At 34.6% G+C, this 24,432-nt stretch overlaps 1 protein-coding gene across 10 annotated transcripts in view; it reads left to right on the forward strand.

Annotated features, from left to right (window-relative positions):
- The window catches only part of ANKRD27 (ankyrin repeat domain 27), a 94,624-nt gene that overhangs the window by 11,541 nt on the left and 58,651 nt on the right, over nt 1-24,432 (forward strand). For 7 of the 10 annotated variants that reach the window (XM_007474784.3, XM_001367714.4, XM_007474786.3 and 4 more), the window contains exon 2: nt 14,145-14,278. The exons of 1 other annotated variant lie outside the window; for it this stretch is intronic. In XM_007474784.3, coding sequence (XP_007474846.2) covers nt 14,177-14,278 — 102 coding nt within the window. In that variant the 5' untranslated portion in view covers nt 14,145-14,176. Of the gene's footprint in view, nt 1-14,144; nt 14,279-20,519; nt 20,634-21,824; nt 21,941-24,432 lie in introns of those variants that run through there. 2 more of the 10 variants (XM_056812216.1, XM_056812215.1) reach the window with 2 other exon arrangements.

The following is a 24,432-nucleotide window of genomic DNA, read 5'->3' on the forward strand; positions in this document are numbered from 1 at the left end:
TAAGTAACTCTTTGGTAGTTTAATTGGTATAACATTAAATCTATGAATTAATTTTGGTAATATTATTACATATATTGGTATTGCCCACTTATGCTCACTGACTATTTCTCCAGTTATTAGATTGTTCTTTTCCTTAGGGAGAATTTTATAAATATATCTATGCAAATATTGAGTGTATTTGATAGACTATCTCCCAGTTATGGCATTTCATAGTTATTTTGAATGAAATTTCCCTTTCTATTAGTCAATTGCCATTGATTTTTTTTATGGCGTAGAAATAATGTTGATTTTTCCAGTTTGTTTCCAGTTCCAGTAGTTTGAAACTTTCCTGGTTAATTTTAATCATAATTGATTTATTTGCTTATTTTCTAGGATTGCAGCAAATCATCTAGTTATTAGCAAATAGGGATAGTTCTGCCTTTTTGTCTTTTATCCCTTTAATTTCCTTCTCTTTTCTTATTCCCATTTCAAGTATTTCTAGAACTATGTGAAATAATGGAAAAGGGTAGTATTTTTGCTTTATTCCTTTACTTATTGATATTGTATTTCCATTGCATGTAATAATTTTGGTTTTAGTTGTTTTTTAATTAGTCTCTTTAAAAAAGGATCTTTCTTTACCTATACTTTGTAGAGTTTTTTATATAATGAGGGTTGTACAAAAGTTTTACCTTATCTATTGAGAGAAGGATGTAATTTTGGATAGTATTATTTTGAATATAATTAATTTGTTATTTTCTTAATGTTGAACTATATTTACATCTCTGGTATAAATCTACCTTAACCTGAATGTACTGTCTGTCCATACCCATAGCCCCTTGCTTTTTTCAGTGAAAGAAGTGCTTTTTCCCCCCCAGTTCTTTTCTAGAACCAAACTTTGTCATATTGGTTTTCATGTTCTTTCTGTTTACATTGTTTTAGTAGTTATGCAATTATTTTCTTGCTTCTTACTTTATCTTATGATATAAATGTCCTAACTATTTATTCTTCAAATATGGTGCCATAACTGCCTTGACTTCCCTCTTACATTTTTTAGGAATCAGAGTTGGTTGGAATTCTGTACTTGTTAAGAAATGTTAGTTTATTGCTTCCTTTAGAATTGTTTCCCATTGTGAAGCTTAATCCTATGTCTGTATAAACCTGATCATAATAGCATTGTGACATCTTCCTCTATCACATTGTCTTTTCTTTAGGCATAACATACAGCTCTGTCAGTTGATCTTTATATGTCATACACTTTATTAGGCCTTTTACCTTCTTGGTAGCTCTCCTCTCAAAACTTTCTAGCTAACTAGTTTCCTTCCTGAAATGTCACACTTAGACCTGAACATAACTCTTTAGTTATGCTCTGACCGAGACAGAAAACAGGGCTATGATGATTTTCCTAGTCTTGGGCAGATTGCTTCTCTAGGAATCCTAGTGTTAGCTTGTTTGGTTGCCATAGAAACTTGCTGATTCATCCTAACTTTTTAGCCCTCCAAAATTTCCAGATCCTTTTCATACAACCTGCTGTCTAGTTATGTACAACTGCCTATGATTTGTCAAATTGATTGAAAGCGAGTGTTGATTCTTTTAGTTGAACTCCTTATGGTTAGGAACATTTTCTTTTTCTTTTTTTTTTTCATAATCCTTACAGACTGTCTTAGTATCAGTACTTTGTATTGGTTCCAAGGCAGAAGAGCAGTGAGGGCTTGGTGACTTGTCTAGGGTCACACAGCTTGGAAGTGTTGGAGACCAAATTTGAGCACAGGACCTCCTGTTTCCAGGCCTGTCTCTCTCACTGAACCCCTAGTTGATGTCTTTTAAAACACCAGAGCCATTTCCTGATACAAAACTCAGTGTTTCATTGCCTTTTCCATTAAACCCATCCTCATAGCAGATAGCATCAATTAAGTAAAAAACAGTCATATGAGACTTTGAAATTTAGAGAGATGTTATCCTTCATGTTATCCTTCAGCTCAGTGTTCTGGCTGGTCAAGATCTTTTACATTCTTAATTTATCATCTAGTATATTAGCTTTCCCTCCCAACCTTGTGTCTCTGGAAGTTTTGATAAACATATCATCTAGACCTTTATACAGGGCATTGATAAAAATATTAAACAGCATCAGGACAAACATAGATTCTTTGAGCACTTCACTGGAAATTTTCCTTCAAATTGCCTATTAATAAAGGTTCTTTGAAACTGGCTATTAGCTAGTTCCAAACCTAGTTATATTTATTATTTCCTAGCTCATTCCCCCCTTCCCTCAATAGTATAAGAAATGGTATCAATTGTAGATGAAGGGGGGAAGGGAAGGACATAAGCATTTATATAATGCCCACTATGTGCCAGATACTATATATTAAGCATTTTTTACAAATATTATTTTATTTGATCCTCACTTGTAATGTACATGCAATTATCATGATGATTATTCCCAACAGTTAAGGAAACTGAGATAAATAGAGAATAAGTGACTTTTCCAGGGTCACAAGGCTATGAATTGGTTTTTTTGAGATTAGATTTGAATTTAGGTCTTCCTAATTTCAGGCCCAGAGTTCTTTCTCTCTGTTGGTCAACTATCTGCCTCTGGTAGAGCAATGTTATTTATAGCATTCCATCAATCCTACAGTCTAGTAACCAAAAGAAGGTTAGTCTAGCATGCCCTGATTTTTTACTTTTTGTTGTTGCCTTTTGTTTTTTATTCCAATAATTACCACCCCCATAGAATCCTCCCTTTTAACAAAGAAAAATAAACAAGGTGTTACCTTTTGCCATTAATGTTTCAAGATTTTTCTTCCTCAGGGGATGGAAACACCTTTGCCTTGGTTTTCTGATCTTCATCATGTATAGATAGTCATAACAAGAACACGTGTGGAACATGAAACCACATGGGCTTCTGACTTTGGTTGTTCCTGAACTGATTCTAAAATTGCCTGATTTTTTCAGTTTTTTGAGAGTCATTACTTTATGATGTGTATAGTGACTCCTCTGTATTTGAATTCTTTCTTTTTGACTGCTAATGGCATTTCCCCCATTTTATCTAGAAACTCTAGATTTTGACTTACATTATAAGATTATAAGATATGTGCATTCTTTTTGTTTACATTTTGTCTTCAGGTTCAAAAAGGTCTGGGCAGTTTAAACTTCTTATTTCTTCAAATATGGTATCTAGGATTTTTGGTCACAGTTTTCAGGGAGTCTGGTGATTTGTTTATATGATCTCTCTTCAAACTGTTTTCCACTTCATTTGTTTCTAATAGGAAATACCTCATTTATTTATTTATTTTGTTCTTCCTATCTCCCTCTCTCCCCATCCCCCATTATTCCTATCTTTTGGTTTTGTTCTACTATTTCTTGTCTTGTGAAGTCATTGAGTTCTGTTTGGTTCATTCTAATTTTCAGAGTATTTGTTACTTGGGTAATGTTTTCTACCTTCTCTTCTAAGCTTTGTTCTTTTGATTCTTTCCTACAGAACTCTTTTTTAAAAAAAATTATAATTCTAGGAACTCTTATTTAATTTATATTGACATTTATTATTGTTTGTTGCATTTCTTCTAGCTACTGTTTTTGTTCTTGTAGTCAGTTTTTTTTTTTAACTCTGAAACTCTTGTGGTTGTGGAGTTACTATTTTCTGGGGTTTTCTCTGGCATTATTCTTGGCCCATAATATTTCTCTAATGCTCAATATTTGTTTTCTCATGCTTTCACTTTTCACTTTTATTTTCTAATTTAGGGCTTTGTGCCAAGGCCAGGCTCTGCACCTTCTTGACTGGGTGGTCAGACTGCATTTCTGCTTCTGCCTTCCTCAATCCTTGCTGTGTCTGTACTCAGAGTATTGGCAGTCTGCATTGTCCCCAGTCAGAACTATGTGTCTGCTCATCCATGTACTGGCTATTTTTCTGGCTCCCCTTCAAGTTTCCTGGTCAGGGGACTTGTATTTATTACTCCAGTGGGATTCCCTTGATCAGGGGATTGGATAGTCTTCTTTCCCTCTTGGGGTTTTTTTGGTTAGAAAGCTACTGAGAGCTTTCTGGTCTGTTTTCATATGCTTCTGTACTTCTATGGAAGGACCCCTTTTCAGAGTTTGAAGCTTATGGCTATTTTTTTTTTTTTGTGCAGTCCTGGCACAGATGAAGGAGTTAACAAATGTAACTATTTCTGGAGTAAATGTGGGAGAGTTTGTGTTCCTTTCTCTCAATCATAATAAGTCCTATGGTTGCGATTTGGGTGGAAAGTTTTCCTACTTGTATTTTGTCAAATGTTATAATTTGGGAAATGGAAATTTTAAGTTTTCTAGTTGAATGTTTTAATGAACTAAGAATCCAGTGTTGGTACAGTGATAGTTAATCTGTAATGCTAATATCTGAATCCACAGGATAACTGGAAAGTTGATACCTGACACCAGAAGATGTTACCAGAACTGTAAATCTCATTGGGGTAGAACTGGAAAGGCAGTGCAAGGAGGATTTCAGATTTGTTTTATTTTATAGAAGAATGTTAGATTCAACAAGGGATAGCTGAATTTGAAAAATATTCAATAGAAAAGTTTTTCACTCATTTTTAGCATACTGAATAAGGTCGCAAAACAACTATGCCTTTATATTTGTGATTATTTTCTCTCCTTTAAAAAAACTCAATTAAAATCAATACTTTGTTATCTCAGACTTGTATTTAGTATAGTATGACATAAGATATGGTCCTTAATAAATAAATTGGAGTGAATGAAATATGCATATACTTTCAAACAAATTTCAACTTAAATTTTTATCTGTATCATTCATATGGTCTTATCTCATATTTTCTTGTGATACCCCTTATAGTGTGATATTATTTAATTCCTTTATTTAACTATCAGTATTTATGTATTGCCTACCAGTTATTAGGTCTTACTGGTATCCTCATATCTACCTACTTTATTCTCTACCTTCTGTCTCCAACATTAAATAATGTGACTCAGTAAGCACTTGTTGAATAAATAAATAAATGAATAAGTAACATTTTTTTATCAGCTTTTGATCAGACTGAACTCCAACCTATAATTAAAAAGTACTTTCATTGGCAGTAAATTGTTGAGCTGGCCATTTTGATGTAGTGTGGTAGTAAAAGAGTATTGATCTTGGAGAGTTAGGAGAGCTAGTTTATTTTAACTTCGGTTTGAATTTAGTAGGTGTGTGTGACTATAGACAAGTTATTTAAATTTAAACTTTGACTTTCTCATCCATAAAATGGAGATAAGAATTATACCCTCTAATTGATAAAAGGGTTCTTATGAGGAAAATGCTCCTTAAATCTTAATGTTATATAAATATGTAAGGTATTATGCTGTATATTGTAAATTTTAGATTTACTCCACCCTGCTTAGTCTTTAGAATTTTAGCAACTAGGAATGTATACACCCCCCACTTAAGGATTAAGTGTAGAGGAGGAAGGTCTATGACCTAGGTGTGCTAGCAAGTGACAAATCAGAAACAAGTGACTGACCCCCGGGTCATACAAAGTCAAATTTAAGCCACTATTAGTACATGTGAGACACAGGAAGTGATGTGAAAAAACTGCCTTTATATTTTGCGTCACTTCCTGTGAGAGGGACTTGGTGGTGGAACTTGACTGTGGAGGAACTTAAGTGTGAGATGTCAGACTGCTTCCCTTAGACTATCACATGGTGAGTGCAAGGCTGTACTCCCCTTTCCTTGGCTTTCTGGAGGCACCAGCCTCTGAGGAGGCCCCTCATCTTGGAAGAGGCCTCATGGCTGGAAGCTGTGCTAGATTTAATCTTCTGGCCCCCACCCTCCTTGGCTGGGGCCTCTGAACTCCTGCCTAGTATCTCTCTTTTTCCTCTCTTTCTTTCTTCCTTAATATCTTCATTATATTGTAAATAAACCACCTCAAAATTCCATTTTGACTTGAGTATTTCATTGGGATTTAGAATTTAAATCCCTGGAGACCAACTAAAAATATATTCAGTCCAACCATAAGTTTTACCCCTAACAGTCTGGCTAATCCATGAAGGTTGTGATGACTACCCTCAATTTCCCTGAAAATTTATTTCCTGTTTCTCTCTTTGCTACCTCCTCAAGTAAGCCTGTAATTTAAAAACAGCTGCTAGATGAGGTGAGTATAACACATTTTTTTTCTTTTCTCCTTAAATTGAATAGAACACAGCTGTTTTTAACCTGAAGTGGCAGGGCCCTGAGGTCTCAGCTGGGGAAGCTGTTTCCAAACCCTCTTGCCTTAGGGAACAAACAGCCCAATTATCGGACCCTCAGGTTTTCACCTGGGGGGGGGGGATTTTTGCTGCAGTACTAGCTGGCTGATTTGTTCTTAACTAGCTGTGAGGAAAACCCTAAGAAAAAACTTAGAGGGGGAAGGAGCCTTGCTCCACCCTGCCAGAATTCCATCTCCAAGCCAAAAACAAAATCTCTCACAACAAAAATGGCTAGACCACCTGAGTAAAGGTAATGAGTCAGCTCATCGAGTTTTTCATTTGAAAGAGTGATTGTATTAAAGTTTTAGCCTTGTCCTGCTCCTAGAAGTCTACTTTCTTTTTTCATGCCTCTCTAGTTTTTTTAATTTAAGTAGGCTTTGCTCAAAGAGGGAAGCACATGGTTCTGGTGGTTTTAGCCAGAAGGGGAAGGAGAGAATTGCATGTGGCCCCTCCCAAACTTAAAAAAAACAATAACAAAAAAAAACCCCTCAGTCTCAGGCAAAAGGCTTTGTTTTTCTGTCTGCCTATTCACCTAGAAGAGTTAATTGGATTAAAAGGCTTTTGAAAGGGACTATACCTGTACCATTTATTTTCATACCATGACTTTAACCCCTAGCCAGTAGCACCATCTACTGACTAAAACCAGAATTATAAGTAATTTAACAAATAAAATGTGCATTTATAATAGATAAATAAAAATGAATGCTACATTATGAAAGTTTTTTTGACTTTTGAACTATTAGGAACCTTAAAGATTTCAGAATGCCTCCCATTCCTTATGTTCTTAGGTAATTGTATTTTTTTTATTCCTAAATATTGTGACAAGAAATGCTACCATGTGAAAATTTAAAGCTGAAATATAAGCAGACACGCAAAACCAATTGGATAATTTTAAATACTTCTTACATGGTCAAATGGCAAATACTGACCCCACCCAAAACATGTTTGACTTTTACAAGCCTGTTCCTGAACCTCTAAATGAGGAAAATCCTCCCCCCCCCAAATAGAGATGGAAGACCCCTCTTATAACTCAGCTGCAGAACTACCTCTCTCATGCTCTGCAACTCTTGCCTGACCTTACTTCCCAAGATCCTTCTCCTGAAATCCCAGCTTCCTCTGTTCCTTTTCCCACCCCAAAACCAATTCCAACCCGAAAGAATCTTGTCTTTCTAACAAAACTGTTTCTATCCAAACTGACTCATCCTTACCCAATTCAACTAGAGGCCTTTTTCCCTTAAGAGAAGTGCCTGAAATAGGACACAATAGGGATATGGTGACCCTGAGGCACCATATACCTTTTATTCCCTGAGACAAATGAATTCACGTGAAATGTTTCCACATATGAACAAGATGGCAGACATATTTTTTCAGTATAATCCATCTTACAAAGGTGTTGAAAATCTACTCCAGGTTTTCTTAATGGAATGTGAGAAAAATAAAATAATTTCTAATGTCAATAAAGTCTGGTGGCGCAATGCAGCACACTGGCCATCGCAAGATCCCGAATGGGACTTCAACAACTCTGAAGATTATTTACAACTATATCATTGTAGGGAGGCCATTCTAATTGCTATGAGAGAGTGCTCTGAAAGCATAGATAAATGGACCGAATTTGAAAACCTTTAGCAGAATGATGATGAGACACCCTCCAGATTCATGGATAGGCTCACTGAGTTTGGGGGTCGATAACCTAGATTTTGATCTTTCTAAAGAAAATTACATAAGACAAATTAGAAGACACTTTGTCAATAACTCTTGCAAAGTGATAAGGGGTTATTTTAGAACTCATTGCCTAAGTTGACCTGAAATGGATCTTGATGAATTGAGAAAAACTGCTGTTTATGTTTCAAAAGGAAACAGAAAAATAAGAAGAGACTAATGATTTCATGGAGGCAATTAGGAAAGAATTGCAATATTTAAGAGATAAGATTGATAAACAGGATAAAGGGCATGATACTCAACCAATGGCACTTGCCCCTCTCCAAGAATCTAACTATCGATTCATTACCCGCCAATTCTGTGAAGGGCCATAAAATGATAAAGTGTAGAAATTTATTCAAGGCAATCAAAAATAATACGCAGTTTAATTAACAACTACCGAAATAATAATTATAGAAATAACCATAATAATGATAATAGAAACCACATGATAACAATAGGAATAGAAATTGGGAAAATGATAACTCAGACCAAATGACCCAACAATAATATAACTTAAGTGGAGCTCATCCAAAAAATATTTGGGGTGCTAATGCCACACAGGGTGGAGCCCAAGGAACTTCCCAAATATTATGAAGATGTCCGGATGTCCGGGGGCGGGGCTGGGGTACAGGAATCAGAGGATATATGACCTTTCATTTTCTGGACTCTGATGTCTTACTACCTGTTGTCCTCTCCCCCCCTCCCCCATGAGCTCCATGTTACCTTAAAGGTAGCTAATACCTATTATGATTGTCTTTTGGACACTGGAGCTTGCAGGTCCGTATTAAAGAGTATACCTGATTTATATTGCAATTCCATTGGCTCAGAGAATGTAATGGGGGTGTCAGAGATACCCCAAAGAGTTAAAAAGCTTTCCCCTAGGATGGTGTCTGTAGGACCCCGAGGGAGTACAACATTCTTTCCTCTTGATGCCTGGCTCCCCTTTAAATTTGCTGGGGAGAGACCTTCTATGCAAATTCAAAACCACAATAACTTGCTCTCTAGATGGCTCCTTATCATTGAAAGTACCTGAGGAATCTTTAAATTTATTCCCTGTAACTTTTCTCAGAGAGCTAGGAGGTGAAAGAGTCTTCCACCTTTGTAATACCTGCAGATATGCCTGTCTATGCTATATCTATGCTAGCTTTAAGTTCAAAGTCTTTAGCAGAAGACAGCAAGAGGAAGAAAAAGTTCTGACTTTCAGAGCTGGTTGGGCCTGTCTCTTCAGGATAGATCTCTAAAAACCGGCCTTAAAGTTCAAGCCACTCCCCTTAAATCCTTTTGTCTGATGACACGATCAAAGAAATCCAGGTAGAGCACACAGTGCGAAAGATCCAGGAATGGAGGTAATCTTTTCTGAGACAGAGAGAGTGCTCCTTCCAGTCTGAGGCCCAGGAAAGAGCGAGTCACAAGACCAACTGTCACTCTCCAAGTCCACCTCCCCCTACCAACTGTCATTCTAACATTCTAACTCTCTAACATTCCAACTGCTATTTGTTCCATCTGAGTGGCAGAAAGTTCAAAACTTGATTCAGTTTCCTTTTCACAATATAAAACAACCCTGTTAAACAATGAAAATGTCACTTTTAAACGCTGTACCTAACCCTGCCACCTTGCTTCCAGATTTACCAACTTCAGGAGAAAGGTTACAGTTTTGAAACACTAGTGTCCATGGCAATAAAGCTTTGAGATAATCTCTTGGACATTCCCTTAGGCAATCCAGATCTAGTTTTATTTACTGATGATTCTTCTTTTATGAAGGATGGCATACACTATCCAGGAGCTGCTGTGGTCACAGAATTTGCCACTGAGTGGTCAGCTTCACTGCCCTCAAAAATTCATGCTCAAGGTGCAGGACTTATAACCTTGAATCACACCTGAACAATTGCTAAGGATAAAAAGGCAACAATTTATTCAGATTCTATATATACTTTTGGCATTTGTCATTCAGTGGGTATGCTATGGCTCCAGGGAGAATTTTTAAACTCAGTTGGAAAATCTGTAGCTAATGTAGAAATTATTAATGAAGTTCTTTCTGCTCTCCAGCTGCCTGAAGTTCTAGCTGTAGTTCATTGCTCTGCCCATACAGGTGGTACTGACCCTGTCTCTAGAAGAAACGACTGAGAATATACTGCTGTAAAACTAGCAGCCATAGAAGGGCCTGAATTAATTTTAACATTAACAACCACTGATGACTTAAATTTATCATTTTCCTATAATGAAAAGGAAGTGGAAAAATGGAAACAAAAATTTAAAGCAAAACAGATTAATGCAGTATGGGTGTCATCTGAAGGAAAACCCCTGTTCCCTAGAAGTTTCTATCACAAATTTTCCAATGTGTTCATAAGAATGATCACTTTGGTACCTAAGGCATCATGGACTCTGTTAAAAGAGTATGGATAGCCCCTTGTATAACTACTCTAGCCTCTAGAGTGTGTACAGGCTACTCTACCTGCCAACCATATAACCAACATGCCTTTCGTGGCAAAGCTTTTGGTGGGCGTCCCCTGGCTTACATACTTTTTGAACATCTGCAGATAGATTTCATAACAATGCCAAAGGCTGGACATGATAAAGTTTGTCTAGTCATAGTAGATCAACTGACCAGATGGCCAGAAGCATTTCTTGCAGCCCAAGCCACAGTGACTTTTGTTGCCAAGGTGCTTTTAAAAGAGATTATTCCTCACTTTGGCCTGCCAGTACTTATTTATTCAGAAAGGGGAAGTCATTTTACCGATTCTGTTGTAACTCAGATATATTCTTGTTTGGGGATAACCCCCAAATTTCATGTACCATATCATCCCCAGAGCTCAGGCCAAGTTGAAAAATGAACAGAGAACTTAAAACTATGATTGGCAAATTATGCACTGAGACACATTTAAAATGGCTTGAAATTCTCCCTCTGACCCTATTTTATCTTAGAAGCAGGCCCAGGGGAGATCTACACATTTCACCATTTGAGATGCTTTTTGGACATCCACCTATACAGGCTAAGCCCTTCTCCTTGCATATACATCACTATTAGGTGTCGATACTTCTATTGCTTTCTATATACAGGAATTACAGCACAAACTGTATGAACTCCATGAATCTGGAGCTGCAGTACAAACAGGACCATTAGACTTTTCACTTCATGACCTGGACCCCGGAAACAAGATGTATATATAAAAAACTTCCAGCGCACTGGAGCAACTCAGCCCTCCTGGGAGGGGCTGTTCCAAATATTGCTAATCACTCCAATATCTATAAAAACTGGAGAGAACGACTCTTGGATTTGCTCACATTGCTCACATGTAAAGAGAGCTTTGTCTACTGAGACTGATTGACTGTATCTTATCACATGAATTGGAGATAATCCATAGACAAGTGGATACTATTTTTGGCAATTGAATTCTTGAATTTTATTTTATTATTGCTTTTCTTTTATTTAGATTAAAATATTTGATTTTCCCCCCTTTTCTCATTTCCTGTACTTAAGGTACATACAATCAATATTGTTTTTTATTCTGCAGTAATATAACTTAAAATATATATATTCTTGCTATAACATTAAAGCATACCCCAAAACTTTAGACTATGGAAACCTGCCATTTATTGATAAATGTTATGGGACTGTGATTAATGATTGTGTCTGATTCCAGGAGAAGGGGAAAAAAAGAGCCACTATACAGTGGCAAGGAGCACAAGGTCAACAAGGACCAAAGTAATCCAGGTGGGGTTGATGAACTTCTAAGTCAATACGAAAGGACTTGAACCTAGTGTGAGACTTGAGGTTGTGATGCTTGACATATGTTAAGAAGTAGGACTCCTTGTATCCACACTCTTTGTGAAATATTCACAGACAAGTACCGACGTTTGGCTATCATCCTGGCTCCCCCTATCCTTGAGAATGATAAAAAATCAGACAAGGGAATTATACTTCCCTATCACACACAAAAATCTAGTCTTTTTTTCTCTCTTATAGTATGGCAACTTTCTGTAGTCTTGACTGCAGATGGGTAAGTGAGATATTACTGCATTTTGTCCTACAGACTTGTGGGATAGAAATTACTTTAATTGGACACTAATACAAGGGCCTGTTATGAATTTATTCTTGTTTACTCAAAATTTTATATACATAGATTTTGATATTTTAATTCTGATTTTTAATTTTTTTTCTTTCTCCCAAAAGATTAATTTTCTTCCATTTTTTTCTTTATGATTTTGATTTTTTTTCTCTTCCTTTGATAATTGACTCATACACCCCGTAACTCAACCATTCATCCTGAGCTGAACTGGATGTTTCTAAACACCCTCTTCAGGGGGGATTGTATTTTCATAAAATTCAAAATTTAAAATTTTGTTCAAGAGAAAAAAATCTTCAAATAAAGAAGCTTGCTGACTCCTAAAATCCAGAGAATGAACTATTTGCAGAAAGATGCCTGAAAAACCTACACTACATCAAGAAGATCCAGAATGAACTTTGGATGTGGTTGATTGAACTGAAGGTTGATTGAACATTTATTTTGATTGTATACTCTTATGCCAAAAGGGGACCGTCCCCTAATTGGTTTTTGTCAATGCACCCAGCAAAACATTGGTTTTGCTTTCTCTTCTATTCCTCTTAACTATTGCAGTTTCCTCTTAGAAGGTGAAATTTTGTATGAACCTGTAGTTAGAAGATTTAGAGGTACAAGATGATTATGTTAAGTGATCAATTGAGGAGACTAGTCCCCCAATCATCATTAGGGAGAATTGTGAATTTTAGATTTACTTTACCCTGCTTAGTCTTTAGAATTTAGCAACCAGGAATGTATATACCCCCCACTTAAGGATTAAGTGTGGGGGAGGAAGGTCTATGACCCAGGTATGCTAGCAAGTGACAAATTAGAAACAAGTGACTGATCCCCTGGGCTGCCCAAAGCCAAGTTTAAGCCACCATTGGTACATGTGAGACACAGGAAGTGACGTAAAAAACTGCCTTTATATTTCGCGTCACTTACTGTGAGAGGGACTTGGTGGTGGAACTTGAGTGTGAGATGTCAGAATGCTTCCTTTAGACTATCACATGGTGAGTGCAAGGCTTTACTCCCCTTTCCTTGGTTTTCTGGAGGCACCAGCCTCTGAGGAGGCCCCTCAGGGCTAGAAGCTGTGTTAGATTTAATCCTCTGGGCCCCCCCTCTCTCCCCGCTGACTGGGACCTCTGAACTCCTAGAATCTTTCTCTTTTTCCTCTCTTTCTTTCTTCCTTAATATCTTCATTCTATTGTAAATAAACCACCATAAAATTCCATTTTGACTTGAGTATTTCATTAGGATTTAGAATTTAAACCCCTGGCAATCAACTAAAAATATATTCAGTCCAACCATAAGTTTTACCCCTATCCCATGTTGAAAACTGAAAGAGTTTGAGTTCTTTTATATGACTGTCTAGCGAGTCAAAATAATTTTAAATCATACTTGTATGGCTTGGATTTACAAAATATTTCCTCTTCCCTTTGGTGTCAGTAGTGAATTTTCAGCTATTTTATCTTAAGACTTTAAAAAATATCAGCCCATTTTATATAGGGAAGGTTATAGTTGAGCCATCCATTTTAGGTCTGTCAGATCTTTTGTTTTAAATATTAAACACATTATGGGATATACACTTTAGGAGATAAGAACATTTGCTGAGTGCAGGAAATGGCCTAAGAAATGTAACAGCTGTGTTTGGACTGATTGGGTACTAGAGAAACAGCTATTTAGTGTTTGCTATGTAAATTTTAAATTTAATGGTAAAATTTTCCCTGCAAAATGTTAATGGTCAGCTTGTGATATGTTAATTATACCTCATTCCTATATGCTTTACTTGTTAATGTAAATCTTCATAAAGGCACATTAATAGTAATGTGATAGACTTCTAAAGCTAAGAAAAAAGTATCTTTATTTTTGAGTCATAGACATTTATAATTAAACATGTTATTTTAGGCATAAAGTAGATTATAAAAAAGAAATTAGCTATTTAGGTATTTTCTTTGAGCACTTTTAGCAGAGATAGGCAGTTTAATAAGATTCTCAATAGATTTTTATAGTTCAATTCGATAAAGGAGTGGCATTGGATAGGTTAATTGCATTCTAGTCTATATTTGGTATATCTGTGCCAAATTGAATGCCGATGAGGGCAAAGTATAAGATGATGGATGATGGTTCCGTATACATTTTTTAAAAGTATGCAATTAAGATTTCTGTGCTAGAAAAATTGTACTGTGGTCAGCTAATACCTTTATTCACCCTTACCAGAAAACTCATTTTTTGGAATACCTGAAGTCCATATGGCTTTGTATGATGAAGATCTCATGAAAAATCCTTTTTATCTGGCAATTCAAAAAAGGCGTCCAGATCTTTGTAGCAGAGTTGCTGAAGTCCATGGTATTGTAAGTATATCAGTCATCTTAGCTTTCTGTTTAAATTTATGGTGATGATATTCTTAATAATTTAGATTTAAGTATGTCTTTTTTGAAGAGGCCAGTAAGCAAAAACATTTTGAATTTAATGACTTCCAAACTATTTGGCAAATGGAGAAGGAACCAAATTATGCCACTTAGATGAAGCTTTGTCTCAGCTTCCTATTAATGGTGTCTCCAATTTTTTAAACTTATAACATTTAATGTTCTACTTGTTTGGTCCTTAGTCATGTTGTTTTGTGATAGTTCTTTTGTCTTGTGTTGTTAAATATTTTTTATATATTTTTGTTTTATTTCAGCTAGTTTATAAGTTCTTAAAGGTAAGTTTTATAGTTTTCTGTATATTCCATAGTATTATGTGCAATGTTATATACACAGTTAGCATTCCATAAACTTTTGTTGAATGAATATATGTGCTTCTAGAAAAGCATTTGAACACTATTGAAGCAAAGGCAAAGTACTATTTACATAAAAAGGGGGAATGTCATAAAACAGTCTCTGCTCAGACTTCCTCATTTTATTTTTTGAGATATGTTTTAATTAGAATATGTCCATATTATTTAATTAGGCAAAAGATATATCATGAGAAAGAATTGGCAAGCTGAAATATCTATTTTTTCTCTTTTATGTGTGACATAAAATTATGTTGGATGTCAAACAGTCAAGTTTTTACATAAATGAAATATCTGCTTTGTTTTACAGTCATTGCCTAATCTATAAAATTGAGTTAATCATATTATATCTTCCTTATGGTGGAGACCTGGATCTTCTCTGTTCCAATGGCTTTTCTCTCCCGAATTCTACCCCTATGTTGGACACAGCCACTTTTTAAAAATTAAATTTAAAAAATTGTACTTTATTTTATTTTTCATTTAGCTACCACTCTTCCCCAAACCATAGAAAGCATCATCTGACAAAATTATAAATTATGGTTTGTTTGTTTTTTGTGTTAACACTTCTTAGTTTGTTCTCTGGAGGTGAAAATTCACAAGTTATTTTTCAGATATTAAATATGTAACTGTATATAATGTTCTCTTGGTTCTATTAATTTCACTCTTAATTATCTCATGTAGTTCTTTCCAAGTTTTAAAAAAAATGAATCTTGCTTATTGTTTCTTTCATTGTAGTAATATTTCATCACAATCTGTTTAGCCATTCCCCAATTGGTAAACATTCCTTCAGTTCCCAATTCTTTGCCACCACACACAAAAAACAAACAAAACTGCTATAAATTTTTTAAAACATAGGTCCTTTTCCTTTTTCCCTGATTTCCAAGGAAATAGATCCAGCAATAGTATATACACAGTTTTAAAGCTCTCCGGGTGCAATTCAAACCTATCAGCATCTCCAACTTGAATGGCCAACCAACCCTGCAGTCATAGTTTTCTCTTCTACCTTGCAAACTTGCTCCTCTTCTACACTTTCTTTTATATTTTGAGGGTATTATTTCTTAGTTACTTAGGTTCATAACCTTGGATTTATCCTTTATTCTGACCATGTTGCTTCTTTTCTCAAAAACGTATGGTTCCTCTCTCTTGCCAGCAAGATAAAATTCAAACTTCTCAGTCTTTTGGAATGACTCTCCAGTTTGGTTAAAGCTTCCCTTTCTGGCTTTATTTGTTATTGTTCCCTTTTACACATTATGTTTCACACATGTACTCACACATTGTATTTACTAGCTGTCTCTTGTTATATTTCTGTGCATTCACACAAGCTTTCTTTTATTCCTGGAGTTTACTCCTTCATTTCTTCCTCTTAAAATACTTATAGTCTTTCAAGAATTAGTAGTACAACTACTTCTTCGAGCTTTCCCTGGTTATACTTTCTATGAATTATATTTATTTATTAGTATTTTTATGTAGAGAAGCAGCCTAATAGAGTGAATAAAGAGCTTTCCTCAAGTTAGGAAGACCTGAGTACTGATTGGTTAAGCTCTCTAAGACTATATATTGCAATAGAATTGTTTGCCTTTATTGATGAGTAGTTTGCTAACAAGGACTTACCTAGTACAATAAAATCATGGATCCAGACCAAAAAAAAAAAAAAAGATTATATGTTTGTTTTTGGACAATGTATTTCAAGAGTCTGCATACAACTTTTATGAATAATTTCTGGACATTGATTGTTTTTGTTTATTCATTGGATCTTGGTTCTTTGTAAGTTCTCTGAAAATATTGTAATTTCATTGATATGATAGGTAACTTTTAAAGAATATATTAACTCTTTCAAAATTTTTTATTGATGTCTTTTGTTTTCACATAAGTCATTTGTTAATCTTACTCCTACTCAGGCTTTTTTGGATTATAAACATTTTTTGAAAGTTTCGGTTTAGCAAAACCCACTGACACATTGGTTGTGTTCAACAGCACATGAAGTATTTCACATTCTATAGAATGCATTTCTAATATAGGTTACCTTTCCAATGAAAGGAAGGAAGCTAGTTTTCTCTCTTTTTTTTTTTTGGTATTTTAACATATTAAAATTATTTATATTTTTATGTCACCTATATTTTCCAATTATTCCCTATAATAAGGAATAAAAAGCGCGAACCAGTCCAGAAAAACTAACCAACACATTGAAAAAACCTGACATTGTATACAGTGTTTCATTCCCATTGTGCCCCATCTTTGCAAAGAGGGAGAGAGGTGCTTTCTTATATCTCTTCTTTGGGGCCAAGTTTAGTCATTATAATTTTGCAGTATTAATTTAAATAATTTTCTTGTCCTTTCCATTTTCATTGTTTTTATTGAACATATTATTTTCCTGATTCTGCATGTATCGTTTTTTATCAATTCATATAATTTAAATATATTTTTCTTGCAAATTTTGTATACATTGGATTGCAGATTTCCTGTGCAAGTCAAGGGAAACAAGTAACAACAGAAAGAAAAGATTGTTTCTGCCTGTCTTTGCTCTTACTTCCTTAAATATGTGAGCATTATGTCCAGAAGAATTTGATAGCAGTATTTTTCCACTTATAGCTCACACTGTTACTAATCTTTCTATTAATAATTGAGTTAGTTGACTTTATATTCTCCCCTAAATAATCAACATTATTTGATGATTTCTTTTGTCATTCTTGACATTCCTATTTAGAATTAGCTACTAAATTGTTAGTAGTATGTATAGTCACCTCTTCTCTAGTGAATATATATTAGGTCTTATTCTTAATCTATTTTAATTTTTTCTTTTTAAAAGTGCTTTTTGATTAATTTTTTTACATTCAATTCATTTTTGAATATGCCTTTTAATCTACTCTCATTCCTAGAGATGTTTCTTCTTCTGATAATTAAAAACTAGCAAAGCTGACTCGACTGCTGTGATAACACAAAGTTCTATACTCATGGTTCAGCACTTCTCAAATTAAAGGAAGAGGTTTATTTTCTCATGTCTTCTCCAGGGTCAAATATCATAGTAATTACACAAAGTTCTCTTTCCTTTTTTGGTGCTTTCCCTTTACATTGTTTTAGCCATTGAGTAAATTGTTTTGTGGTGATGCTTACTTCAGTATGTATTTTTCATAGAAATCTTTCAGTATTTCTCTGAATTTCTCATTGTTGTTTTCTTATAGTGCAATAGTATTCCAGAATGTTCATGTGCTAGAATTTATCTGTTCTCCCATTCAATGGATATACATGTTGTTTCCATTTTTTTCCACTATAAAAAGCACTTTTTGAATAATGTGTTACATTTGGGATATATGCTTAATATTTGTATTTTTGCATCAAAATCTATAGCCATGTTAGTCACTTTTTTGTTTAGCTCAATCCTAGACGTTTTCTAGATTGTTGTACCAATTTATAGCCCTGCCAATAAAATATTAGTATGACTGTGTTCCTATTGTCTCCCAGACTTGTTCCCATTCATTTGCTGCATGTGTCAGGTAGAACTTGAGTTGTTTTGATCTGAATTTCTCTTCATTACTTGAAAACTATTTGTTCATATTTTAATAACTTACAGTACTACTTTTGAAAACTCTTTATATCTTTTGACCTAATACCCAGTAGGTGAATGGTTCTTGGTCTGTGATAATTTCCTTTATAGCTTAGATAATCATTCATCCCAAAGGTACTTAATAATGAAAAGAGAAGACTACCAAAAGAAGAAAAATGGAAAATATTTGCAAATGCAATGGCAAATTATTTTCCCCTTCAAAGAAAGTGGAATAATGACATTTGAATTTTAACATTACAACCCTGAGTACTTATCGAAGGAAATAGTAATAGCCCTAAAGAGGACTGAAATGGGAAAAGCATCCAGATGTAGAAAATATAAGACTGTTGTGCTTGTTTTGTGAAGGCAAAACATTTGTTTACAGAAAAAGCCATCTTACAAACTCTTTGATATCAAGATGTTCCCCATTCATATATCAAAGTAATTCAAAATTTCTTAGAAGAGATAAGAAAAATTATTCTTTTTAGTGACACTCTGATCATAAATATCAGACAGAGAATAAAACAAGGAATTTTATGCTCATAATAGTAATAGCTTGCATTTAATTAGTGACTATTTCTTGCTTGGCACTGTGCTAGGTTCTTTGTAAATATTATCTCATATGGTCTTCACAACAACCCCAGGATGTAGGTGCTGTTATTATCTTTATTTTACAGTTGAGAAAACTGATGCAAACAGAGGTTAATTAAGTGATTTTTCTAGGTGACACAGGTAATAAGTGACTCCAAGCCCATTTTTCTATCCACTGTGCTACCTAGCTGCTTATCAAAAATATTTGTCATTGTTTTGGAGAAGATCCAACATGAATCCAGGTTGAAGAGAGATTTCCTATAATTGGTGAGAGCCTTCAGATATTCACTTATAGATTACATTTTATTCATTGTAGCAAGCCCCAGAACAATGTAAAGCTTCCTGGAAGAGATCTCTCAATGAAGTTTGACCTAACCATCTACATAGAATAGATAAAGTAGATAAAGAATATGTGTTGCTGGAACTTCATCTATGTTGATGGTCTACCTATAGAGCTTTGTTTATTGGTCAATATATAATTCTGGAACAGATAGTACAAAAGAAGAATGAATTATGCTCAGAGTTCAACCTAAGCTGTATTCCTTTAGAAAATTGCAAATTTCTTTTACTGACCCTACATTTTTCATGTAAGCAAAGGCACATCTTTTTAATGGCAATGATTTATCAGGTTCTTATGTGGTAATGAGACATGACATGCAACAGTTTCCAAAGTATTGAAACTTTTCAAACAGAAGGAAATGGAGAAGTGCACAGTGGATGTAACATATAAGAAATGAGGAACTGAGGAAGAACAGAAGTAAAAGATGTCTTCAAACATTCCTTGGCTATTACTCCTTATTTGTGTTGTCTTTACCTACTTGCATGTAGTTCAGTGAAGGGAGTCAAATCTTTAAGCACTTATTGTGCTCCAAAGAAAGGCAGAAACAAACCAAAAAATTGTCTTTGCCTCAGAGGTGCTGATATTCTAAAGGAGAAGGAAGACAACATGCAGGCAACCATGTATAAACAAGATACAGACAGAATAAATTGGAGATAATCTTAGACAGAAGGCACTAGAAGTAAGGGGGAGCAGAAAGGTTTCTTGCAGGAAAATTTATTTTATCTGGGATCTTAAAGAAGTCAGGAAAGTCAGGAGACATACAAAGAGGGAGAAAATGATAGAAGATAAGTGTATCTTGTGGAGGGAACAAAAAAGAGGCCAGTGTCACTAGATCAAAGAGTACCTAGAGAGGAGGAAGGAGCAAGACCAGAAAGGTAGAATGGGACAGGTTATGAAGGGCTTTAAAAGAGGAACAATGGGAGACTCCCAAGATAATGGAGTATCAGAAAGAAGCACAACTGAACTATCTCCCACAACTATTCCACAAAGATCTAGAAAATGGACCAGACTGAGTCCTAATTGGGAGATCCAAGAACAAATCACAGCAAGTCAATATTCCAGCCCAGGTTGGTATATGGAGACAGCCTATTTTGGATAGGTGGACTGAAAGACTGAAGGTACACAGTCTGAACTTGTTTTTTAAGATCCTGGGTTTATCAACACTCAGGCTCCCCAGAAGAGAGCAGAAGCATCCAAAAGGATGAAAGCACAGCCAATGCATTCAATCCAGAAATTCATAGCCTGGTTCTAACATAAAATCTAAATTCAAGTAATAGACTGAAATAATAAGTAAGAAAGCAAACAAACAAATAATAACCCCATCCTAAAGAACTTTTATGGTGACAGGGAGCCTCAAGGCACAAACCTAGAAGAAGGATGTGACTCCAAAATGTCTATAAGAAATATCTTCAAAGGAAAACACAACTTGGACTGAAGTTCAACTAGAATTCCTGGAATAAGGTAAAACAAAGGTTTTTCTTTTTTGCTTTTCTAAAGAGCCAAAAATGATTTTATAAATGAAATGAAAGTGCTGGAGGAAAGTTGGAAAAGAAATAAGCTATGGAAGAAAGAACTGAAAAAAAGAATTAACAACTTGGCACAATAGGTACAAAACCTTGCCCAAACAACAAACTCCCTGCAAATTTGAATAGAAGCCAGTAATTCTCTGAGACAACAGAAAATATTTAAGCAGTTAAAAGCCTGAAAAAAATAGGAGAAAATACAAAGTATCTCATCGCAAAAACAACTGACCTAGAAAACAATTTGAGAAAAAATTTAAAAATCTTTAGACTGTCTGAAAGCCATAAAAATTTATAATATTCCTAGAAATCTTAAAGCTATCCATATCTCTTAGAAGCAGAGGATAAAAAAAAATTTTTAAACTCAATTCAAGAATTTATTAAGTGCCTGCTTATTTGTACTGGGCAACAGGGACACAATGTGACAAAAACAAATCTCTGCCCTTAAACTTACATTCTACTTTAGAGAAAAGGAGTGATACAGACAATATGAATATAGATAAGTAAAAATTATATACAAAGGTTTTGGGATGGAGTTCAGCAACTGGGATGATTGGGAGGCTTGTGTAGGATGTTGCATTCATGATTATATAGGCAAAAGAAGATAACAGAAGGTAAAGTGGATAATTTTGAGTACATAAAATTAAAATGCTTTTGCACAAATGAAACTAACACAGCTAAAATGAGATGAGAAACAGGTAAATGAAAAAAAAAATTTCGCAGCACCTTTTCTGAAAAAGATCTTTATTTTAAATCCAAATAGGGAACTGGTTAAAATTTATGGTAAAAACTATTCTCCAGTTGATGAATGATTCATGGGATATGAATAGGTAGTTTTCAAAGGTAGAATTTCAGGCACTTAAAAGCCATATGAATCAGTGCTCTAACTCACTAGTAATTAGAGAAATGCATATTAAAACAGTGTTGAGGTTCTAACCTCACATACATCAAATTGGAAAAGTTGACAAAAATAGAAAACAATAGATGCTAGAAGGGTTAGCATGGGAAAACACATGCATTGATGCATTATGGAACTATGAATTGGTAAAGCCATTCTGGAAAATATTTTGGTGCTATAACCAAAAAGCTATCAAACTGTGCATCCCCTTTGACCCAGTAATTCTACTTCTAGGTCTAGTCTCCAAAGAGATGAAGAAAAGAGCCACGGACCCATATGCAGAGAAAGATACTTATAATAATTCTTCCTCTCATGGCAAAGAACTAAAAATCTAAGATGGTGCCTATTGGGTGGGTAGTGGCCAAACAAATTGTGGTATGGGAATGGAATATAATGGAATACTATTTTACTGTAGGGAAATGGGAATGGTTTCAGATAAAAAAAGATAAGACTTGTATGAACATGATGCAGAGAGTAAACTAAGCAGAATTAGGAAGATGATTTATACTAACCCTTGTAAAAACAAATTTTGAATGACAAGAGCTCTAATTTCAGATGGAGAATATTGTGAGATGTAAAAATGGATTGTTTTAAGTACATTAAATTGAAAAGTTTTTGTACAAATAAATACTGCCAAGATTAGAAGGAAAGCAGAAATTGGGGGTGGGGGGAGGAATTTTATAGAGAGTCTCTTGGATAGAGTTTTCATTTCTAAAATATATAAAGAACTTTGTTAAATTTATGGGAATCGGAGGCATCTCCCAATTGATAAATGGGCAAGAGACAATTTATGAATGAAGAATGTTCTAAATCAATACTGATCAGAGAAATGTAAACCAAAATTGTTCTGATATATCTCACACCCATAAAATTGACTAAAATGACATTCTGGAAGGGATGTGGAAAAATGAAGACACTCATACCGTCAGTGGAATTGATCCAACCATTTTGAAGAGCAATTTGAAATTATACATAGAGTATTATAAAACTGTGTAAATCTTAGAACCAGCATTACCATTGCTAGATCTGTTTCTCAATGAGATCAGGGAAAAAGGAAAAGAATTTGCATGTTCCAAAATATTTATAGTGTCTTTCTTTGTGGGGACAAAGTATTGTAATTTGAGGGGATGCTTATCAATTGGGGAATGTCTAAACAAATTATGGTATATGGTTGTGATGGAATACTACTATACCATAAGAAATTTTGAGTAGGCTAATTTAAAGAAACATGAAAAGAACTACAAGTCATAATGAACAGCGAAATGCATAGAATCAAGAGAATATTATACACAGCTACAGATTTAATACTTGAAGCATAAATTGCAAATGTTACCTCTAGACAATGAACTAAAAAATGGAAGCATGAAAGACATAATTTATACATATATATCTGTCTCCCACATAATGCTTTCTATAATGTGGGAAGGAGAGGGAGGAGCTGAGACTTAAATAAATTCTATTAATAAAAAACAAACAACTCTGATTTTTGAGGATTCACAATGAAACACACTACTTACCTCCTAATAGAGAGGTTATGAGTCCATAAATATTTTTTGATATAGCCAGTTTACTTGATTACATATATATATATATATATATATATTACAAGGGGGTTCTTCTTGCTTTCTTGCTCTTTTTTCCAATGGAGAAGAAAAATTAATTTTGTTAATTAAGTTTAATTTTTTTAAAAAGCCAGAGCACTTTATATTTGATCCTGGACTTAATATGGAGTCCTAGGATTTTATTGAATAGGAGGTCACATGTCAGACCTATCCTTTAGGAAGATAAGTTTTTAGACATTTGAGTATGAGACTTGAGTCTGGGACATCTACCAGAAGATATTCCATGAGTGTAGGCATTAGACGATGAGAAACTGTAGCAGGGTGACAACCATGTCAGAAGAGAGGGCAGGGCTTAACCAAGGGATATTTCAAAAATAGAATGAACAGGATGACTTGTTCAGGGGGTTGAGATCGAGGAGACTGACAGTTTTGAATCTGTGTGACCAGCAGGATATCAGTGCCCTACAGTAATAGGGCAGGTAAGAAAAGGGGAGAATTTTCAGGGAGAGATAATGAGTTCACTTTTAGAAATGTTGAATTTAAGATGTCTAAAGAACATCCAATCTATATTTCTAGATGTGAGATCAGTAGTCAAGAGAATGGTTGGGGCTGGATACATAGATCTTCAGAATCATCTTGATAGAGATAAATGAATCCATGGGAGTTGATGGGATCATCAAGCAAATTAGAGACTTAAAAACTCATTTCTTTTATCAGATGTTCATCTTGACTTCTTGCCTTCATTAGTTCAGTGAAACTGAATGAGACTTCTTATATGAATTTAGATTTCTTCCCCCCTCCCCCCATGAAGAGACTAGCATTATCACCTAAATGTTAATTGAAACCAAAATGATTTCCTTTTCAGAGGTGCCTGAAGAGGGATGTAATCATATTAGTATATCCTTGGTTAAGGAAAACCTTTGTAAAAATGGCAAGTTTCTTATCGAATTTTATTTATGAAATATTGAAAAATGATACTACTATTTCTGATTTACTTAAGATACTTTTTATAAAAGTGATACATTATAGAGATGCAAAGTAGTATTAGCATTTAAAGTTAAACTTTTTTTGACTTCATTATTAATAGAATAACTTTTCCTAAATAATCAGTGAAGTGCTTTGCTTTGTTAGTGACTTTATAATAGCTGAAAATCATTATTTATGCCTTTTATTGAGTTAAACAATTCAAAGTGTCCTTAAAATATATTTGGAAGTTGATAGCCCTCCTCTTTTCCAGTGAAAAAAACTGAAGTCTGTTTATTGATACAGAATACCAAGGT

The sequence above is a fragment of the Monodelphis domestica genome, chromosome 1, assembly GCF_027887165.1.
Source record: "Monodelphis domestica isolate mMonDom1 chromosome 1, mMonDom1.pri, whole genome shotgun sequence".
NCBI lineage: Eukaryota > Metazoa > Chordata > Mammalia > Didelphimorphia > Didelphidae > Monodelphis > Monodelphis domestica.